This window comes from Tupaia chinensis, unplaced genomic scaffold, assembly GCF_000334495.1.
Source record: "Tupaia chinensis unplaced genomic scaffold, TupChi_1.0 Scaffold148698_1, whole genome shotgun sequence".
NCBI lineage: Eukaryota > Metazoa > Chordata > Mammalia > Scandentia > Tupaiidae > Tupaia > Tupaia belangeri.
This window is the reverse complement of record NW_006208547.1, coordinates 1,644,829-1,667,647: the sequence shown is the minus strand read 5'-3', so window position 1 is coordinate 1,667,647 and position 22,819 is coordinate 1,644,829. Positions and strand designations below refer to the sequence as shown.

The following is a 22,819-nucleotide window of genomic DNA, read 5'->3' as shown; positions in this document are numbered from 1 at the left end:
TATAAATATCCTGCTCAAACCTGAATCTTTGTTCTTTAGCTCTGAGTTATAAACTCCAAATCATCCTCACCAGACCTGCCTGTGAAATTTGTGATGTGAAGAATTGGGATGTAGGAGATACCCTGACATCAGAGCTTGACAGACTGGGGGCCTTTCCCCAACCCTGCCATTGACTGTTGTGCAATTGGGACAAGCTACTTAACCTGGCAGCCTCAATGTCCTCTGTGAAATCGGAGTAAGACTACCTACCTGGTGGCGCTGCTGCAATGATTGCGAGTCATTCTGTAAAGAGCTTAACATGGTTCCTGACATGCTCAAGAAATGGCAGTCCTGGGATGTTACCATGCCTCTGCTCAACTGCCAAGACCGAAATACAGATATTTTTCTTTTTTTTAGAGAGTTTTTTGCTATAGGGCATGTGTGCTCACCAGAAAGATAAGAGAGAGACAGAAAGACAAAGTGAGAAATCACCCCCAAGGGGGGATGGCCACACCACAATCCTTTCTCCTCCATTCTCCTCTCGGGATTTTGGGCATGCACGCACATGCATCCAGCATGAGTTAAAGCCACCAGGTCCAGGACTCGAACCACGGTGGGCTACATGGGAGTCCAGCGACATAGCCATTACGCTAACTGCTAGTCCCAATACAGATGTTTTTCTACTTCTACCAGTGGCTCTCTAATTCCTCATTTTTCTCTTGAGCCCAGAAGTTCTCTGAAGAATGGTTCTTCCCTCATCCCTTTACCCAGAGACGTACTGATTCCTGAAAAGATGAAATGACTTCACTTAATCCCTCTCCTATGGTTCCAGACAGACACTGCATGTCTCAGCCTCTCTCTATTGTCTCTCTTATGCTGGTCTTTGTCTTTATTGAATTTTCCCCTTTTCTTTTTTCCCCAGAGACCTATCAGGTATTCACTGGTTACTGAACTTCAAAGTGATGCTGTGTTCTTCTGTATACATGATCTTCCTTTTTATAGTCTTGACACCTTACTCTCCCTTTGTAGCAATAAAAACATCAATAAAATAATCAGGGGCAAATAAAAAAAATATATTGTTATTTTAGAAAAATAGAGAATGCTGAAAATCCTAAAGAGATAAATGAAAATTCAGTAGTTTCTCCTTATCTGCAGGAATATGTTCCAAGCTCCTCAGTGGATGCCTGGGACTGTGGGTGGTGAACAGCACAGATGCTATGTTTTCTTCATCTGATAACTCAGAGGGCTGCCAAGTGACAGGCAGGCCGTGTATACAACATATTCAGCATAGGGACACTGGAGGAAGGGTTGATTCAAGTCCTGGATGGGATGGAGCAGGAAATTTCATCACACTCCTTGTAAATTGTTTATTTTAGAAAACGTTCATTTGATATATATTCAGGTGATAATTAACTGAAACTGTGAAAAGCAAAACTACAGATAAGGCAGGACTGCTGTGTAATAATGTTTAAGTGCATAATTTGCTTTAATATTCTCCACAACAAACCAGCAATATTTGTATTACTTGCATGTTTCGATGACCTACTTCTGGTATTGTTTTTTTTTGGGGGGGGGCAGGGAATAGAGATTCTCTGACACTGCATTTTGCCAAGGTCTACTATTCAGATGTTGTTCCTTAGGCTCTCCTAATTCATTTGTTTCACATTCTTTCTTATTTCATAAAAAGACTAAAGCTTTCAGTTATTTATTGCTGAGTGACAACTCAGCCCGATACTTAGTAGTTTAAAACACAATTGTTTGTGCCTCTCCAGTTTGGGCAGGGCTCAGTGAGGATGGTTCATCTCTGTTCTGTCTGGTATCAGATGGGAACTTAGCTGGGGTCAGGCCATCCAGAATGGCCTCTCAGTCTCCAGGGTTTTTCTCAATGTGGATTGCGATGGTTCCGTACTCTTACATGATGTCTGGATCCCTAGAAACAAATTTGGCTAGACACAGTGCACTTCTGTCACATTCTGTTCATCAAAGCAAGTTGTAAGACCAGCCCGGATTCAAGAAAAGGGCATCAAATCGGTTCTACCTCATGATGGGAGGAATGGCATGTATATGGTAGGAGAGAGATTATTGGTGGCTGTTTTGTAGACTATCTACCATAGGTGGCAAATGAAAATTATTCATCTCTGAATTTGTTATTAACTCCTATTACCTCAGATTCCCGATGAAGGGAATTTTTTTTTTTTTGAGAGATTTTTGTTACAGGATATGAGTGCATACCAGAGAGACAAAGAGAGAGAAAGTGAGAAGTAATCTCTAGGGGGGATTGCCACGCTGCAGTCTCTTTTCCTCCATTCTCCCCTTGGGATTTTGGGCACACATGTAAACATGCCCAGCCAGAATTTCAAGCCACCATGTCTTGGACTGGAACCATGGTCAGCCATGTAGGAGGCAACTGCCTTAACCACCATGCCACCTGCTGGTCCTGAGAATATTTTATTTTTATAGCTCAAAAGTTAACTGAGAATAAAATTCTTTGTTTGTTTGTTTGTTTGTTTGTTTTTTGAGAGATTTTTGCTATAAGGCATGTGTGCTCGCCAGAGAGACAGAAAAACAGAAAGTGAGAAATCACCCCCCAGGGGGATTGACCACACTGCAATCCCTTCTCCTCCATTCTCCTCTTAAGATCTTGGGCACACATGCACACACACGTGGCGTGAGTTTTAAGTCACTGGTCCAGGACTCGAACCATGGTTGACTACTTGGGAGTCCAGCAATGTAACCATTACATCATCTGCTGGTCCCCAGAATAAAATTCTAACATAATGAATGGCAAGGTTCATATACAATGCCAAGACCTCCTACCATTTTTACAAAATGTTTACCATATGTGCTATATGTAGTTGATTTTAATTTTATTTTTCAGTTACTAGTAAACTATTGCAAGTGGAGAGTAGAGTGTCCAGAAATAAGTGCAGATCTACACCCTGGGAGTATTCTTGGCCTTCTGAAAGCTGGCTACCATGGAGTCCTGAGATCCAGGGATCCCACTGGCAGCAGAGTTCTCATTTACAGAATTGGTGAGTCATAGATTTTTTTTTTCCTTCTCCTCTCTCTCCCTTTCCCATTTGTTTTCCTCTTCTTCTCCCTCCTCCTCTTCTTCCTCTTCTTCTATTTTCCCTTGACTGTCATCTAGAAATACTCAGAGAGTCAGCCTTTAAAAATTTACATTTGAGGCTGGCAGGTGGCATGGTGGTTAAGACACTGGACTCCCATATGCCTGACTGTATTTCGAGTCCCAGACCTGGTGGCTTGCTTTCTCACCTTCCTGCTCTGTCTTTCTCTGGTCAAAATTTAAAAATAATAATGATGATGATGAATTAAATGAAATTAAATAATTATTTAACAACAAAAAAAAGAATTTACATTTTTATTTGGGTTTTTTTTCTTTTTGAGAGGTTTTTGCTATAGGGTGCGTGTGCTTGCCAGAAAGAGAGAAAGACAGAGAGACAGAAAGCAAGAAATTCACAGGGTGAATGGCCATGCCTTAATCTCTTCTCCTCCATTCTCCTCTCAGGATCTTAGGCATACATGCACATGCGCCCAGGGTGAGTTAAAGCCACCGAGTCTGGGACTCAAACCGCGCTCGACTACATGGGAGTCCAGCGACATAGACATTATGCCAACTACTGGTCCCGGGTTTTTAGGTTTTAACTTAGGTTTTTGGGGGGTTTTTTTGAGAAGTTTTTGCTATAGGGCACATGTGCTCCCCAGAAAGACAGAGAGAGACTGAGAGACAGAAAGTAAGAAATCACCCCCCGGAGGGATAGTCATGCCACTATCCCTTCTCTTCCATTCTCCTCTCGGGGTCTTGGGCACACACGCACACACACCCAGCATGATTATGCCACCGGGTCCGGGACTTCAACCTCAGTCGACTACATGGCAGTCCAGCAACATAGCCATTATGCCAACTACTGGTCCTGGTTTTAACTGAGGTTCAATTTAGGTCTTACTGCCTCTCCTGTCCCATATAATAAAACATTGGCAACTATAAGAAAATTTAATAGCAGGCTAGCTCCATAGTGTAGCAGTTAAGCATTGTGCAGAGGAAGCCCAATCCCATATGGCTGGCTGGGGTTCCAATCCTGGCTTCAGTGGCAAGGTGTCAGGCATGCTCAAGCATGTGCCCAGGATACCTAGGGGAAGGGAAATTGGAGGATGAGGGATTATGGCATGCCTCGGCCCCACTGGGGGCTGCTTTCTCTCTTTCTCTTTCTTTCTCACTCTTATGTGTGCTCACAGGCACTCTATCATGAATAAAGAAAATAAAATCTATTGCCAGAGGGTGAGTGTGTGCATGTATGTGGGGGGGGGGCGGGGAGAGAGAGAGAGAATACCTCCAGTTGGGAATGCCCACTCTGCAATCTTTTTTTCCTGCATTTCTCCATACTCTCAGGATTTGGGGCACACATGCACACATGCCTGGTATGTTTTTTACACCACTGGAGCTGAGATTCAAACTGCATCAGCCCTGTGGGATCCAGCTCCTTACGTGAGGCATTTAGCTGCTGTACCATAGGGTTGGCCTGGAAAAAAATATTTTGAAAAATGAAAAACCAGTGAAAATCCTGCTTCCATTCTTTTACACGGTCAACTGTATGAAGTAAGAGAAAACAATATCTGAAGAAAAATAGTAGGAGAAGGTAAAAAAGTTAAAGGTTTTAGTAGGAAATACAAATAAGAATCCTGAATACAATAATAGAAGGTCCCTGAGATCGTAGATTTTGTCTGCTCTGTTCACTGGTGTATTGCAAGTACTGAAAACAGGGGTAATCATTATTTGTAGAATGAGTGAATGAATGAATGCTGAGTTCAGTAAGGACCTGGACTGAGGAGCAAGGGGCTCACTCTTCCATTGGAGAGGGGCAGGGGGAGTCACCTCTCCTGTGGATTGTTGGAGACTCTGTTCCTTCCATTCACTCATTTTCCTTTTCTTAGCTCCCCCCTCTCACTGCTAGGTGTTCCTAGTGCTTCATATGGGTTGATGTCTTGTCTCAGCAAAATGCCACAGACTTGGGTGGCTTATAAGACAAAATATATTTCTCACTGTTCTGGAGGCTAGGAATTCCAGGAACAAAGCCCTGGCCGGTTTCGTGTCCGGTGAGGGCCTGCTTTGTGGTTCACTGAGGGCTGTCTTTTCATTCTAATCTCACATGGTGGAAGGGGTAGGGGGTCTCATTTAGGCCGCTTTTATAAGAATAGTAATCCCATTCATGAGGGCTCCACCTTCGTGGCCTAATCAGTCCCCAAAGACTCTCCATCCTAATGCCATCAAATTTAGACTTAGGACGTCAGTATGATGGGACCAGCAGTTGGCATAATGGCTATGTCCCTGGACTCCCATGTAGTTGACTGCAGTTCGAGTCCTGGACCTGGGGGCTTAAACTCATGCCGGGCACGTGTGTGTGTTTGTGCCCAAGATCCCGAGAGGAGACTGGAAGAGAAGGGATTGTGGTGTGGCTATCCCCCTTGGGGAGTGATTTCTTGCTTTCTGTCTCTCTCTGTCTTTCTGGTGAGTGCACATACCTTATAGCAAAAACCTCTCTAAAAATAAAAAACATATGTTAATACTGGGGAGACACAAACATTTGCATCATAGTAGTTGCTGATCTATTACTTCTTCCCTTTCTTATACCTGTGTGTGACTCAAACTGGTAGGTAGGGGGGCCAGAAAGTGATATGCCAGTAAAACACTACCTTCTATAAGGCTGACTCACATGGAGAGGTTCTGGGTTCATATCCAGGGACCTCCCTGAGTACACCAGACATATGCATGCCCATATCTGGTCCTGGCTGAGGCTGGGGGTGGGTTGTGGCCTTAGGACCTTATTGGAGATAATTTCTCTGTCTCTGTCTCTCTCTCTCTCTCTCTCTGTCTTATTCATGGAGGAAATAAGTAAATGACCTTTAAAAAAAAATAAGGGCAGGTAAAGGAGAGGTACAGTCACTATTTTAAGCACCCTCTCATGGCCCAGTTGAAAAGACGAGTATAACCAATATTTCATGAGCAGAGTATTATGAATTATCATCTTACAGAACAAACAGAACTTCTATATTTTTAAAGATTCAAAATACTTACATATTTTCATTTCTTGTCTGCTCATTCATAAGATACCTGTCTGTAACTTGACTGCAAGAAGAACCTATATTTAATGAGTAATAAGGTTTCAGAAAATTGAATAGAGTTATTTTCATTTCATTCTTTGTTTCGGTTTATATGTCAAATAAAGCTGGGTTAATTATGCAGTCATTGTCTATAAACCAGACATCATTACGGTATTTTTGCTCACTGATGATTCCGCCAGTGTCCGAGGAGGTTGAATGAGCTCAAGACAATGAAGTTCCTACCCTGAGCTTCTCAGGGGTAGGGTTGCTAGATATAGCATACTACCTATGTGTTGGTTTAACTGCCAGAGAGCATGTGCATTTACCAGAAAAACAGAGAGAGAGAACATTCCCCCCTACACACAGTGAGATGTGACCACACCACAATCTCTTTCCTCCTCTTCTGCATCTCATCATGATTTTGCATGTGTGCACACATGCCCTGCATGTTTTTCAAGCCACCAGGACTGATATTAAAACTGCAATCAGTCATGTGGGATTCAGCTCCCTATACACAGTACTTAACCACTGTGCTAGGGCTAGCGCCCTATGTTTCATTGAGCAAATATATCTGTGTGTTATAAAAGTATAGGGTACTTGGAGCCAAGCAATGGTATAGTGGTTGAGGCGCTAGACTCCCACTTGTCTGACTATGGTTCAAGTCCCAGACCTGGTGGCTTGCTTTCTTGTTTTCTCTTTCTCTTTTTCATTCTGGTGGGTACATGTGCCTATAGCAAATTCAAAACATTTAAAAATGTTTGGGGTACTGGGGCAGCAGGTGGCGTGGTGGTTAAGGTGCTGGACACTCCCACATGGTTGACCATGGGTTGAGTCCTGAACCTGGTGGCTTGCTTTCTCACATTCCTTCTCTCTGTGTGTCTATCTTTCTTTGGTTAAATGAAAATCAATGAATGAATAAATAAAATTAAATAAGTAATTCTTTAAAAAATGTATAGGGTACCTGGTTATACTTGAATTTTAGATAAACAAGTTTTAATTTTTTTATTATGTGTGGGACATACATATGCTAAATAATTTCATCTTGTTTATCTGAAATTAAAGTTTAACTGGGTACTAAGATGGGTACTAATATTTTATTTGGCAACTTTATTTAGGGGTCCCAGGAACATAAAGCTAAAACCTGAAGCTGGTTCATTTTGCAAGTGTCTTGGATCTGCAGTATCTAGTTGGATTTTTTGTTTCTTTTCTATTTTGTTCATAACCTAATGGACAAATGAAAAAGTAAAAATGACACCTTGAGGGGCCAACAGATGGTGTAGTGGTTACATCTCTGGACTTCCACATGGCTGACCCCAGTTCAAGTCCTGGACCTAGTGGCCTAAAACTCATGCTGGGAGTTTGTAATTCCATCTATCAATCAAATCCAGCCTACATCCATGTATACCCACGATCCTGGGAGGAGAATGGAGGAGAAGGGATTACAGTGTGGCCATCTCCCCTGGGGGTGATATCTCACTTTTCCTCTCAATGTCTCTTGTCACTCTCTGGTGAGTGCACGGCCCTATGGTAAAAACCTCAAAAAAAAAAAAAAAAAAAAAAAAAAAAAAAAAGACACCTTGATAGAAAATAAATATGCTACTTTGATAAAAAAAAATATCTGAATATTGAGCAATAGATTATCTAGCATGGACCACTTGGAGTATATTAATTTATAAGTCAACTTTTTTTTATTCTTTTTTTATTTTTTGAATTATTTTATTTAAATTCCTTCCTTTCTTCTTCTTCTTTCTTTCTTTCTTCTTTCTTTCTCTCTTTCTTTCTTTCTCTTTTTCATTCTCTCTTTCTTTTAATTTTGACTAGAGAGAAACAGAGTGAGAGAGAGGGAAAGTGAGAAAGCAAATTGCCAGGTCTAGGACTTGAACCGTGGTTGTCCATGTGGGAGTCCAGCTTAACCACTATGCCACCCACCAGCCCCAGTAAGTCAACTCTTCAACTCAGAGAGATTTTGAAACTAAGAACATGTGTAGTTTCCGGAATGCCCCCTACAGGAAGGTATGCAGTAAATCTTCTGTGTGCTACATTATTCTAGGATGAAAAAGGAGAAACTTAAAAACATTCTAAGAGACTAATGAAAGATAGAATAAAGGGGTATACATTTTCTAAGTTTAATTGAATTAATAGAAGGAGCTAAAGAAGGAAGTCTATGGTAGAGCATTTTAGTATTAACAGAATCTTAGAGTAGCCACCTTCCTAGTCAGTAAAAGCAATGAGAAAATGCAGAGCTTTTCCCTTGATGCTGCAGGGGAACCCAAGGGGAAAGCAACTTGTGGCCTTTGTCGGCCTGCATGCCAGAGGATGTAATGTTATGCCTTTTAAGATCCACCACTATACTATAGCAGTAAAAGTAAAATGTAAGAGTATCAAGTTCTGACCACATTCATGAGTAGTTTCTGTGAATACATATTTGGGGGTGTGTCACTCGGGTTGGAATCTCAGCCCTCCACTGACACTGCTTGGAGCGCTGTGTGGCTTTTAACTGTTTTGTCATCTGTAAAATGGGTAGTGTAAAAACCCAGCATAGGGTTGCTGTGAGTTATGTACATCTGTATAGAATCAAGACTTATGTGGCGCGGTGGTTAAGATGCTTGACTCTCACATGGCTGACTGTGGTTTGAGTCCCGGACCTGATGGCTTGCTTTCTCACTCTCTCACTCTGATTCTCTCTGGTCAAATTGAATGATAATGATAATAATAATAAATTAAATAAATAATTCTTTAAAAATAAAATAGAGAGTTAACAGCCTGTTCTTTTACTAGCCTATACTATCATTTTTCCGTTCTGAAACTTATGCTTCTTTAAATGTCTTTCAATTTTCTTAATTGTTTCCTTGAGCTTTGGTGCCATTGTCTACTGCATTCGACTTTTCTGCTCTGTGTGTGTATTTAATGTTGTAATTATTGATGGATTTATATCTGTTTTAAGATTGCCAGCTTGCTTGTCCACTACTGTCATTTCTGCATGCCTCGGCCTATCCTGGGAGTGCTAGGGTAGGGGTGAGAAGGATGGACAAGAAAGTCGGCAGCTTCTCTCTGAAAACAGCTGCTCTGTTTTCCTCGGTTGTGGGCAGCCACCTGGGTGCTTCCCTGTCTCCTTTCCCTAATCCACACATCTTAGCCTGTAGGGACATGACTCTGCTCTGTGCTGCTTGTCACTGTGGGCTGGCAGAGGATCAGCCTGTCTGTCTGGTTTCAACAACCTCTTTGGTTACTATAGGGCCCTACTTGCTCCTCATAATCCAGGCTCCCACTTTCCCCATTTCCATCACCTCTGAGCTTACCCAGAGGCATCCCAATGGTTAGCCACAGCCCTCTCCTCCCAGCGAGTTTGTGATTCCATCTATCAATCAAATCCAGCCTCCATCCATTCCATTATCCCCCAGACCCTTAAAATGTCTTTGCTAGGGATTTGAAGAAGGAGGGAGAAGCAGGCACATATTCATGGACCTCCATCTGATCTATTCAATTCATAATCTTTATATCTGATCCCTTAAGTCCAAAAGAATTAGTTTCTCTATGGTTCAAGTGTCCCCACTGAAACTTATGCTGAGATCTGACACCCAATGCGGCAGTGTGGGGAGGTGGGAGGTGTTTTGGGATGTGGCGGCTGATTCCTCATGAATAGGTAAACACCCTCTCTGGAGGAAGGGAGTGCTTACTAATTAGTTCCTGAGGGAGGAGGTTATTACAGAGCAAGCCAGACCTGCTTATGCTTCTTTCTCTTTGCATGTGGTTGCTGGCCTTCCTGCTTTTCCACAGTGGGGTAAAGTAGTTAAGTGGCCCTCACCAAGAAATGCTGGTGTCATGCTTTTGGACTTTCTAGCCACCAGAATTGTGAGCTAAATAAACCTCGATAAGTCATCAAGTTTCAGATATTCTATTACAGCAACTCTTTCAAACTAAGATAATTTCCCTTTGTAAATCTGATTCTTTCACCTTCCTGAGATATGATATGCTTTCTTTTTTAGCACACTGGGACCCAAAGGTTTTTACAGTTTATGATGTGTTTCGTGTAAGTCTAATCACATCTGAACTCGTTGTACGGGAGGTAGAAACACAACGGAATGGAGTCAAGGCTGTCTTTGATCTGGAAGGCTGGAAGTTTTCTCATGCTTTTCAAATTAGCCCATCTGTGGCCAAGAAGATTGCTGCTGTACTTACTGTAAGTGTATATCTCAACCGTTAGGTATGGTACTTTCAAAAAATGGTTTCTAATTTTGCTATAGATTAGATGAAGAGAAATGATAGTATATTTGTTAGGAACTCATGTAAAATTGTAGAAATTAATAATACTAACTGGAAGTCAAGTGTTATTATTTTATAAAAGAAAAATGTTGCAACAAACTGTGAAGATATGTTCAAAATTGTAACCCTAGAGTTTATGTATATAGCCAATAATATGATTGGTGACTTTAATTTCTTGTCATTAAAATTTCCTTCCTAAATTAAAAAATTAACTAAAAATATTTATAGCAATGGTATAATATGTCACACAAGGCTAGGTATGTATATGTAAAACATCAAAAAATTATGTATTTAATTTTATTATTTTTTTTTTAATTTGATCAGAGAGAAAGGGAAAGGAAAAAGTAAGTTGTCAGGTCCAGGACTCAAACTGCAGTTGACCATGTGGGAGTCCAGCATTTTAACCACCATCTTACTTGCCAGCCCCCTAAATAAAATTTTTTTAGGAATACGAGATATTTTTAATGACCATCATCTTTGCCCCAGTAATTCCACTTCTGGGAACCTAGGAAGGAATACTTTTAAGTAGGAGAAAGACTTTGAATACAATTCTGATAGCTTATTGTGTGCCAGGTCTCTTGCCAGGAACTTCAAATGTACTACCAACTAATAGCCACACTAATTCTTCAAGGAGCCCTCAAAATTTCATCAAAAATTATGTATGGATTTAGTAATTTTTTTCATTGAGTAAACTACTACTTTAATTTCATTTTCCACAAGGTCTTTTTTATTATTATTAATTTTTGTTGTAGGGCATGTATGCTCACTGGAGAGAGATACAGAAAGAGAGGGAGTGTGAGAAATCACCTCCCCTGAGAGCAGGATATGGCCATGCTGCGTTCCCTTCTCCTCCATTCTCCTCTTGGGATTCTGGATATACTCTCACGTGGGTCAGGGACTCAAACTGCAACGTTGGCTATGTGGGATCCAGCCATCTCTACCACCATGCCACCAGCTGGCCTTCCCGCAAGGTCTTCAAATTACCCTCATATGTCATGTGATTCTATTTGTTTCCTCTCTTACAAATTAATGAACTATACACCACAGAGGTAACAGCCATGCTCTGACACACAGTTCGTCAGCAGCAAAGTAAAAATTCAAGTCCAGGTCATCTGGATATAAAAGTTATGCTTTTTTGTTTTGTTTTGTATGAAAGAGAGAGAGAGAGAGAAAGCATGTGAGGAGAAGGGAGAGAGTGAGAGAGAAGTATCTTTTTAAAAGAGGTATTTAATTTATCATTATTATTTTTTAAATTTGACCAGAGATAGAGAGGGAAAGTGAGACAGCAAACTTCCAGGTCTGGGATTTGAATCATGGTTGACCATGTGGGAGTCCAATGCCTTAACCACCACACTACCTGCTGGTCCTTGTAAAAGTTATGCTTCAACCATAATTGCTCCTGTACACAGGGCTAGTTACTGCAGTGTCACTTTTAATAGAAGAGAATTAGCAGCAGCTCATTTGTCCAGAAATAGGAATGTGGTTACTTCAGTTATAATACACCTAATTGATGGATTATTGCAATGGCATTAAAATTCATGATGTTTACAAAAATGTTATATCAGTGGAATGAAACAGGATGCAAGTTAGAGAACATATTAGTAATAATGCTTAAAATGAAATTATACTTAGAAAGGACCTTGCAGGAATAGCTCCAAGTTGATAGCTTGTCTCTAAAAACTGCATAGATAAAAAAAAGAATATTGGAAAAAAGAACTTTGGAAGGAAAAGTCTCCACACTAAAACACAAATTTGGATAGAGAAACTATTGATAAGATTTTTTCCTTTCAACTCCTCACATTAAAAAAAATTATTTAATTTCGGGACCAGCAGATGGCATAATGGTTATGTCACTGGACTCCCACACGGCTGACTGTGGTTCAAATCCCAGACCTGGTGGCTTGAAACTCACACCAGGCATGTGTGCATGTGTGCTCAAAATCCTGAGAGGAGAATGGGGTCAAGTGATTGGTGCGTGGCTATTCCTCCTGGGGGGTGATTTCTCACTTTCTGTCCCTTTGTCTCTCTCTGTCTTTCAAGCAAGTGCATGTGCTATGTGCTATATAGCAAAAATCTGTATTAAAATATAACAATTTAATTTTATTTATCATTATTATTTTTTCTTTTGTTACAGAGCATGTGTACTCACCACAGAGAGAGAGAGAGAGAGAGAGAAATGAGAAAGTCACCAAGTCTGGGACTCAAACCACAGTTGGCTATGTGGGAGTCCATTACCTTAACCACCATCCCAACTGCTGGCCTCTCAACTCTTTACTTCTAAAATTTAAAAAATAAGCCCTTATTACTTTGATACTAAAAACTTCTACCAATGTTAAAAGTTTAAAAGTATGTGTTTCTTTTATTGGTCTTTCAAATTTCATGAAAGTTTGTTTTTTTCTCAAAATAAAAATTGTGGGGAAGGTGGGTCAGTAGGTGGCATGGTGGTTTAAGGCACTGGACTTCTCCATGGCCAACTAGACTTGGTGGCTTGAAAATCATGCCAGGCGTGTGTGTGTATGTGTGCATGTGTGTGTGTGTGTGTGTGTGTGTGTGTGTGCACGTGTGTGTGTGTGCTCAAAATCCCAGGAAGAGAATGGAAGAGAGCGACTGTGGCATGGGGGGTGATTTCTTACTTTCCCTCTTGCTATCTTTTTCTGTCGGGCCAGCACACATGCCCTGTGGCAAAACTGTAAAAACATTTGTGAGGAAAAAGTTAAATATACATACCAAATTACCATTGGTTCCTTAAAGGAACATTTATATGTGATTGGGGAAGAAATTTTCTGGTGAAAGTATGTAGATATTTCTTAAAATACCTAAGCTACGAGGAGGAACCTTTTCAGAGATCTTTTCTTAGTCTAGTGACAGTGTACTGTAAAGCAGGTTTTTGTGTTGATGTAATGAATAATTCTGAAAATGAACTGATGGTTTACCTGAGTGGTGAGGCAATGTCATGGTGATCTGCCCTACTGGGAGCAACACGGGCAACTGTGGGCTTAGATCCTGACTGACCGGAAACACGCCAGGTGCCTACCATTGGAGGACTGGGGACAGAGATTGTGGACTAGAGTGTGACCAGACCCATCGGGGGTGCATTTCTTTCCCTCGCTCCCTTTCTGTCATGAGAGAAATAAAAACAAAAGAAAAAAAAAAAAAGAAAGAAATCTTAACAATCACACTTTACATACTGCTGTGAGTTTAGCACATGTTCAAAGGAGAGACTTGTCATTAGGTATATAATTGCAGTATTTCTTCATATTTTGTTATTAAGATATTTTTCTCTATTTTCAAAAGGATTCCTTTCCACTGAAAGTTCGTGGCATCCATTTGATCAATGAGCCAGTAATTTTCCATGCTGTCTTTTCCATGATTAAACCATTTCTGACTGAAAAAATTAAGGAACGGGTGAGTAAAACACATTTAAGTCACTGTTCTTCCATACCGGGTATTTCAACCTTTTACATTTAAGGATTACTTTTCATCTTCCCCTAGACCTACCCACCCACACAGTCAGCCCAATGTTTTGCATATTTATGTAATAAGCTGACTGCTTTTATAAATTAAAATTTAGTTTTGATTTAAAAAATCAAGCATATTGATTATGAGGCCCTTGTGGGGAAAAACGTGCCTCTCTTCCATTGCTGGTGGGAGTGCAATATGGTATGTTCCCTACAGAGGGCACTGTGACAGTAGTTATCAAAATCACAGGCTTGACATTTCTGGGAAATGATCTCACACACACACACACACACACACACACACACACATACATCTCTATATAAATAGAATTATATATACAAAAGAATTCATTGCACCAAATATTGGAAGCCACTAAGAGTTCACCATTAGGAAATCGGTTAGATAAATTGTGATACACCCATACAATGCAATGCAACAAGATGAACAGGATGTGTTGTAAAATGAAATAAGCAATATGCATATCAGTGTTTATGGTATGCTGCTTTTTGCATATGAAAGGAAGAAATCTGAGTATATATTTATACTTGCATAAAATTGCATTAAAAGGACATACAAGAAAGTAGTTTAAGTGGTCACCTGTAGGGAACAGAGCAGAGATGTGGACGGTTAGGTGAGCACAGGGCTGAGAGCGAGACAGTGTGTGGAGTATCTTTTATCTTCTGTTATTTTTAACCATGTGAATGGGTTATTTAATGCCCATGAAAAATAAATATTTTTCTTAGTTAAACATGTGTAACTGAAAACCACATACTTGAGGTATGTGATTTAATGTCATTCTTGTTAAAGTGAAGAAATTTAATGCTTTTTACCTATTCTGTAGAACTTTATCACCTAGATAAGGTCCCAAGAGCTGAAAACAGTCTTAGTTCTCAAAAGTGGCCATCACTTTTCATTCTTCTGTAGAGGAGAATTTTTAGTGTTTATTTAGACAAATATTTGCATCATCTAATTAATGCTTTGAACACAGAACGGTTTTTAAAGGCTTTAACAATTTAAATAACAAAATTATTTAAATATAAATAGCAATAATGTTAATTTTAATAGCATATGTGGAATTTAAGAAACTACATTCTTTTTTCTTAAGCATTATGTTTATTAAACTTTATTTATTTATCTAATTGTTTATTTAAATTTGACCAGAGTGAGAGAGAGAGAGAGAGAGAGTGAGAAAACAAGCCACCAGGTCTAGGACTTGAACTGTGGTCAGCCATGTGGGAGTCTAGCACCCTTAATCACTATGCCACCTGCCAGCTCAAAGAAACTACATTCTTTTATATTAAGAGAAAAATGGGGCCAGTTGGTGGCACAGTGGATAAGGCAGCTGGATCCCACATGGTTGACCGTGCGGTTCAAGTCCAGGACCCAGTGACTTAAAAACCATGCTGGGGGAGACCAGCAGATGGCATAGTGGTTGTGTTGCTGGACTTCCACTTGACTAGTTTGAATCCCAGACCCAGTGGTTTGAAACTCACACCAGGTATGTGTGCATGCATGCCCAAAATCCTGAGAGGAGAATAGAGGAAAAGGGGTTGCAGTGTGGCCATCTTCCTGGGGGATGATTTCTCGCTTTCTCTTTGTCTCTGTCTCTCTGGTGAGCACATATGCTCTATAGCAAAAATCTGTCTTAAAAAAGCAAACGAAAATCCGTAAATTATGAATCTGTTTATTGAAAGTGACCATGTTTGGGTACTTTTTATTCTAGTATTTTTATTATTAATTTTATTATTTTGTTTAAAGTTTTGTCATAGGGCGCATATACTCGCTGGAGAAAGAGAGAGAAAGTGTGAAATAACCACTGGGCTGGGGGATGGACAAACTGCACACCCTTTTCTAGTCTCCTCTCAGGATTTTGGGTAAAAATGCACACATACCTGGTGTGATTTTCAAGCCACCAGGTCCAGAACCTGAACTGTGCACTTGGCCTATGGGATCCAGGACCCTAACCTCCATGCCACCTGCTGGCCTTTATGCTGGTATTTTTATAAAAGATGAATTTTTAATTCACTTTTTTGTCTCTTCAGTATAGCTTGATTATAGCTGGCTGCCCTGTTTGATTCTTAGATCTTAATATAAATATTCTTTTTTGGGTTTATTCTGCCCAAACTTAAAAAAGAAGACAAGAATAAATTAAACCTAATAAATAGGAGAATGTAGACAGACAGAAATAAAAAGAAAAAGAAATAATTGACAAGTTAGTTGACATGAAAAAGATTTGCCACAGTAGGAGAAAAGCCAAACATAGTTACCTTTTTCCTTTCAGCTCTTTGGTAGTACCCTCTAAGTCCTTTTATTTTTATTTATTTATTTTTTGGGGAGAGGTTTTCGCTATAGGGCACGTGTGCTCGCCAGACAGACAGAGAGACAGAGAGACAGAAAGCGAGAAATCACCCCCCAGGGGGGATGGTCACGCCACAATCCCTTCTCCTCCATTCTCCTCTCGGGATCTCGGGCACGCACGCACACGTGCCTGGCATGAGTTTTAAGCCACCTGGTCTGGGACGCGAACTGCGGTCGACTACGTGGGAGTCCAGCGACATAGCCATTACGCTAATTGCTGGTCCCTAAGTCCTTTTATTTGACCCTTCTTGAGAAGATAGATTTTTTTCTCAATTAACCAATAACATTTTAAATATTTCAGATAAAAAGCAAGGGTTGAATTCTGAGGTTCCTGAGTATAAGATACTTGTTTCACTGTCGAATCCTCACCTCTAGCACACAGTATATGCTTATTAAATGACTGTTGAATTCGTAGGTGAACAATTTCCCAAGCAATAGGAAAGGTTATTTGTTTATTTTAGCAAGATGTGCTTTTGGTTCAAGTCTCTATGACTTTTTCCCACAGGTATTCTGTGATCAATTTTTTTTTTTTGTACCTATACAGCATATGTACTCACTCATGAGAGACAGAGGAGGAAAAAATGAGAAATCACACCCCCTCCTTCCCCGCCCGGGGATGGCTACTCCTCCATTCTCCTCTCAGGATTTTGGGTACTCAGACACACATCCGGCATGATTTTCAAGCTGCCAGGGCCGGGCCTCAAACCACAAAACTGGCCCTATGGTATGCAGTGCCTTAACCTTCACGCCACTTGCTGGTCCTCTATGATTAATTGCTACAGCTTAAAATATTTGAAAATGTTTAGGTTCTCAACCATTATATTTGTCTTTGAATTCTGTGCTACCCAGAGTATCCCTGAGTGTATAACATAAATTATTCCTTTTCTGGGACCAGTAGTTAGCATAATGGCTATGTCACTGGACTCCCATCTAGTCGACCGCGGTTTGAGTCCCGGACTTGGTGGCTTAAAACTAATGACGAGTGCGTGTGCGTGCATGTCCAATCCGAGAGGAGAATGGAGGAGAAGGATTTGTGGCATGATTTCTCGCTTTCTGTCTCTCTATCTCTCTCTGTCTTCCTGGCGAGGACACCTATAGCAAAAACCTCTCAAAAAAAAAAAAAAAAAAAAAAAAGATTCCTTATCTTCTTGCTTGTGCACTCGGATATATACATTTATTTAATATGAATTAATTCCAGGTCGTATATTTTTATAAGCTTAGAATAGTCTTGGGGTAGTAAATATTTTGGTAAGAGTCACCTGTGTATCAGGAAATAGAATTTATAAAGTAATTTCATTTAGTGTTTTAAAAATCTACTTTTGAAAAAAGAAAAGAATATCTTTACAAATCTTATGCAGTTATAAAAATCCAAATATAATAAAATAAGATTATTAGATTCACAGGGGCACAATCTAAACATAATTGAAATCCTTAGATTCATAAGCAGGAGGAAAAAGGATGTACATAACTATACATATGTAAAGGTAAGTTTGTATGCACACATATACACGTATACATACTTTCCTAGCTTGGAAGTTATTAGAGTACCTTGTCTTACAAAGTTGATTTTCCATTTGAAATGCATGTATTATAGAGAAAGGTGAAATGTTTTGGCTCTTTCAGATTCACTTGCATGGAACCAATTATAAGCAAAGCTTACATCAGCATTTCCCAGACATTCTTCCTCTGGAATATGGTGGTGAAGAATTCTCCATGGAGGAAATTTGTCAGGAGTGGACAAATTTTATAATGAAGTCTGAAGATTACCTCAGCAGCATTTCTGAGAACATTCAATGAGAAGAAGTTATTTCATGTGAATGATTTCCTAGTTACAAAACCATGAGTGAGATCCTACCTTTGTTACATGAATGAAAGAAAAAAGAGCAAATCTTTTAAACTAATTAATGCTTGTTTGATCTTTAAAAAGGTAAAATATTCTGACGTGGGCAAAAAAAGTGTGGTAGGGAAGGCTTTTTACTTTGAAATGCATCTTTTTTTTTTTTACTTTAATGTAATTAAATGTTAGTATGCTTTAAAAGCATAGAGAAGGTTCCTGATTTTTGCACTTGAAGAGATAAAATAGTTATTTCTAAAGTAGTTGTTCATGCATTTCTTCATATGTTTCTGGAAAGCTTAACAAGTTCTCTGATTATATCAATTTAATAATAAATTAATAAATAGTTCACAAATAAGAAATATTAGCACAAATCAACTGCTAATAAATAACCTTAAACACTCATTTTGGGTGGGTGTCAGATTATAATTCAGATTAAAATCTGAATATAGCTTTACAGTTATTTCTGTAGGCCAGCAAGATAGCTGAGCTCAGGGAATTTCTATTTTAGCACACTTACACAACAGAAACTTTTAACTGAAGAGTCTATATACCATACTATGTTGTATGCTGCATCCTTAGGTCTCTGTGAAATTACTTACATTGTTATAATTGAGTAACAAAAGTAACTTAGAAAATATTTCAGACATGGGAACCAGCAGTTAGCGTAATGGCTATGTCGCTGGACTCGCACGTAGTTGACCGTGGTTCGCGTCCCGGACCCGGTGGCTTAGAACTCACGCCGGGCGCGTTTGCATGCGTGCCCAAGATCCCGAGAGGAGAATGGAGGAGAAGGGATTGTGGCGTGACCATCCCCCCTGGGGGGTGATTTCTCGCTTTCTGTCTCTATGTCTCTCTCTGTCTGTCTGGCGAGCGCACGCGCCCTATAGCGAAAATCTCTCCAAAAAAAAAAAAAATTTTCAGACGCAATTGATGACTTTTCAATACTGATTAGTATTTTTATAAAAGTCAAGAATGTAATTTTCACTTCAGTTCATGGTATTTTTATCATAACCACATGAAAAATTATTAGTTGAAAAATGACTATGGAAAGAAAAGGAAATGTTTACATTTTTTAATCACTGGAAATTATACCTGATATTTTTCATATTATGCATAAAATAGTTTGGGTTTCACTATTAAATCAGAATATTCTATCTAGATCCCACAATTCATATTTACTTAAAAGAGAGCAGTAGTTAAAATGTGCCTTTTGTACTGTAGCTTATGTAAAAGAATATTTCATTTATTGAGAAAGATATAATCTCAGACTTTGTATTCAATATAGCTTTTAATTTATGCCATAATTTTTATACTTAACATTTCATAATTTGTTTACTTTAAACTTGAAAATAAAGAATATAGGAGGCAAAACTTGTTGAACATTTTTTAGCTAGTTGAGTTTCCACATTAATCATATAATAGTATCTTTGTGCAAGGATATGTGAAGGGCGTTTTTCTTTATAAGAAAATTAGTCCAATCAAGTGAGCTGAAATTTATGATTCTCTGTAGCTGTATCTATAATAAAATTGAGAGTAATTGTGGATGTTCTTTAGAGAACGTGTTTGATTTTGATTTAGCATTGGGAAGCTAACTTTACATTATTATTTTTATTAAAAAGTTACATGTTTCCTGTTTTCTAAAAACAACTTTAAAGTTGTTTATAATATCATACAAATTAAAGTTGTATAAGTTGTATAATTGATAATGTAGAACTGTTTAAAAAGAATAAACCCAGGGATCAGCAGATGATGTAATGGTTATGTTGCTGGACTCCCCCATAGATGATGCAGTTCAAGTCCTGGACCCAGCAGCTTGAAACTCACGCTGGTTGCATGTGCGTGCATGCCCAAAATCCTAAGAGGAGACTGGAGGAAAAGGGATTGTGGTATGGCCATCCTCCCGGGGGTGGTGAGGTGGTGGTGATTTCTCACTTTCCATCTCTCTGTCTGGTGAGTGCACATGCTCTCTAGCAAAAAACAAACCACTCTCTCTCATAAACAAAAAAAAAAAAAAAAAAAGAAAGAAAAAAGGAAAAAAATAATAAATAGAAACAGCAACAACAAAAAAAAACTCTGGCATGGCCTAGTCATGTAGTTGGTGCTGTTGGTGCTGGTTGAAGCTGCTACTCAGAAGTCTGAGGTCACATGAGAGGCCAGATTCCTTCCATTCCGGGCCCATTCTACAAGCCAGGCATGGTGGTGCTGAGTGCCTGAGGTCTCAGCTGCTTGGGAGGCTGAGGCAGGAGGAATGCAGCATGCTGAGATGGGGGGTGGGCAGTAAACCTCTGACTGATCCCACTTTTATTCTTTTATTTCTAGAGGATTTATATCTCAAGTTCTGCTTCATTTACATTTCACTACTTACAATACTTTCTTATGACTAAGAGGGAATTATTACCTTAGTACATGAATAAAGAATAGCATTTTTTAAGAGTTTTTTTTTTTTTTTTTGCTGTAGGGCATGTGCACTCAGAAGAGAGACAGACAGCAAGAAATCACCCTTTACAGGGAATGATCACACCACAGTCCCTTCACCCCCTTTGTCCTCTTGGAATTTTGGGCATGGGCATACACGTGCTCTGTGTGTTTTAAGCCCCCAGGTCTGGGACGCGAACTGCAGTTGGCCATATGACAGTCCAGTGCCTCAACCGTTATGTAAACTGCTGGCCCCAAGGATAGCATTTTAAAATGTCTTTTAAATGTGATTCATCAGTGATATGAAGAACAGTAAATTAAAGTAAGTCAATCAATATAGGTACTTTTATGATGGGACTTAAAAATATTTATAAAATGAAACAATTCTCTGGAGAACATTAAAAGAACAATGTGAAATGAGTAGACAGTTTTATAAAGTGCCGAGGTTAACTATGCAACTATCTATATTTTCTGTGATGGTGCCAGAAGTCCCTTTTAAGAGCTTAACTATTATTTGCTCATGGTGTTATAGAACTACACAATAATTTATTTGTTTTAATATAGTTCAAAAGAAAATAAATGTCTTGCACAAAATTCATAGTATGTGGTTCTTTTTTTCATTTTCAAATGTGAATATTAGGCATTCTTTTTTTTTTTTTTTGGAGAGGTTTTTGCTATAGGGCACATGCACTCCCCAGACAGAGAGAGAGAGAGACAGAGAGACAGAAAGTGAGAAATCACCCCGCAGGGGAGATGGCCACACCGCAATCCCTTCTCCTCCATTCTCCTCCCGGGATCTTGGGCACACACACACACGCACCCGGCTTGAGTTTTAAGCCACCGGGTCCGGGACTCGAACCGTGGTTGACTACATGGGAGTCCAGCGGCATAGCCATTACACTAACTGCTGGTCCCAATATTAGGCATTCTTTATCAAAAATTGCATTTCCTTACAGAAAATAAGAAAAAATATACCACCTCTAGTTGCTCATTACACACAAATATCAATTTTTTTATTTTATAAGTTTTAAAGCCTCATTTTCCCTGCTGCTTAGTTCAACACCATCTTCCTCCAGCTTCATTGCTGGACATGAAGGTACCATAAACTAATTTTTGTAAAGTTACTCAACGCATACTTAAAAAGTTAAGGTTCAGGCCAGCAGGTGGCATAGTGATTGTGGTGCTGTACTCCCACAGCGCCGACTATGTGGTTTGAGTCCCAGACCTGGTGGCTTAAAAGTCACACTGGTCACCAATACATGCATCCCCAAAATCCCCAGAAGAGAATGCAGGAGAAGGGATAGTGGCATGGCAATCCCCCTTAGGGAGCACTTTCCCACTTTCTCTCTCTCTGTCTCCCCGGCTTTGTGTCTCTGGAAAGCACATACATCCTATAGCAAAAATCTCTCTATAAAAAAGAGAAGTTAAAGGTTCTACGCAAAACAAAACAAAACAAACCTTGCAGTGTGCTATTGAATCAGATAATTTCATTTTCTTTAATAAATTTTATTTTTAGAGCAGTGCTTAGGTTCACAGCAAAAATCAATACAAGATACATGATTCAAAATTTAATTTTGAAACAATCTGTTATTAACCTAGATCATGATTTGATTTGTCAAACTACACTTTTCTTACAGAAGTAGCCTGAAGTTCTATTGTAAATATTATTTGCGTAACTAGTAAAGTTAAGATCAAAATTAGATCATAGCATAGGTGAAATATGTGACCAAACAAAATACCCAGCCAACTAGTACAATGGTGTGTGAAACATTCCTTACCAATCTTCTTTAAAAAAAGAATTATTTGGGACCAGCAGTTAGTGTAATGGCTATGTCGCTGGACTCCCCTGTAGTCGTCCGCGCTTTGCGTCCTGGACCCAGTGGCTTAAAACTCATGCCGGGCGTGTGTGTGTGCCCAAGATCCCTAGAGGAGAATGGAGGAGAAGGGATTGCGGCGTGATCACCCCTCCTGGGAGGTGATTTCTCGCTTTCTGTCTATCTCTCTCTGTCTGGCGAGCGCACATGCCCTATATCAAAAAACTTCTCCAAAAAGAAAAAAAAAGAATTATTTATTTTATTTTATTTATTTATTTATTCGTTTTAATTTGACCAGAGAGAGAAGAAGAAAGTGAGAAAGCAAGCCACTAAGTCCAGGACTTGAACGCTCATCAGTCCTGTAGGAATATCCAGCACCTTAACCACCATGCCACCTGCTGGTCCCGTATGTTGAATTTTGCCAGATTTAGATGATCTTGTGGATCATCTAACTCATCTAACTGTGAGTTACAAAGAGGAAGCTCTACATAGGCAATAAAATGAAGACTGGCAATGGTACAGTCCCACCATTTTGGGGTTAGCAAGGACATAGACCATCCTCCTCCTACCTCTA

The 22,819-nt window shown here is 39.5% G+C and overlaps 1 protein-coding gene and 1 long non-coding RNA gene across 6 annotated transcripts in view; one reads left to right on the top strand and one right to left on the bottom strand.

Annotated features, from left to right (window-relative positions):
- Positions 1–22,819, bottom strand: part of LOC102486348 (uncharacterized) — a 75,399-nt gene that overhangs the window by 20,493 nt on the left and 32,087 nt on the right. The window contains exon 3 of one of the 5 annotated variants that reach the window (XR_003548245.1): positions 14,652–14,739. The exons of the other annotated variants lie outside the window; for them this stretch is intronic. This is a non-coding gene — a long non-coding RNA (uncharacterized LOC102486348). The remainder of the gene's footprint in view (positions 1–14,651; positions 14,740–22,819) is intronic. 5 annotated transcript variants of the gene reach the window in all.
- On the top strand, positions 2,858–18,273 carry TTPA (alpha tocopherol transfer protein; the record flags this gene model as incomplete). The annotated part of the gene is given in 4 exon segments (XM_014585047.2): positions 2,858–3,011; positions 10,086–10,279; positions 13,657–13,767; positions 17,803–18,273. Coding segments are annotated over 4 exon segments (633 nt in total), but the record flags the coding sequence as incomplete, so codon positions are not given.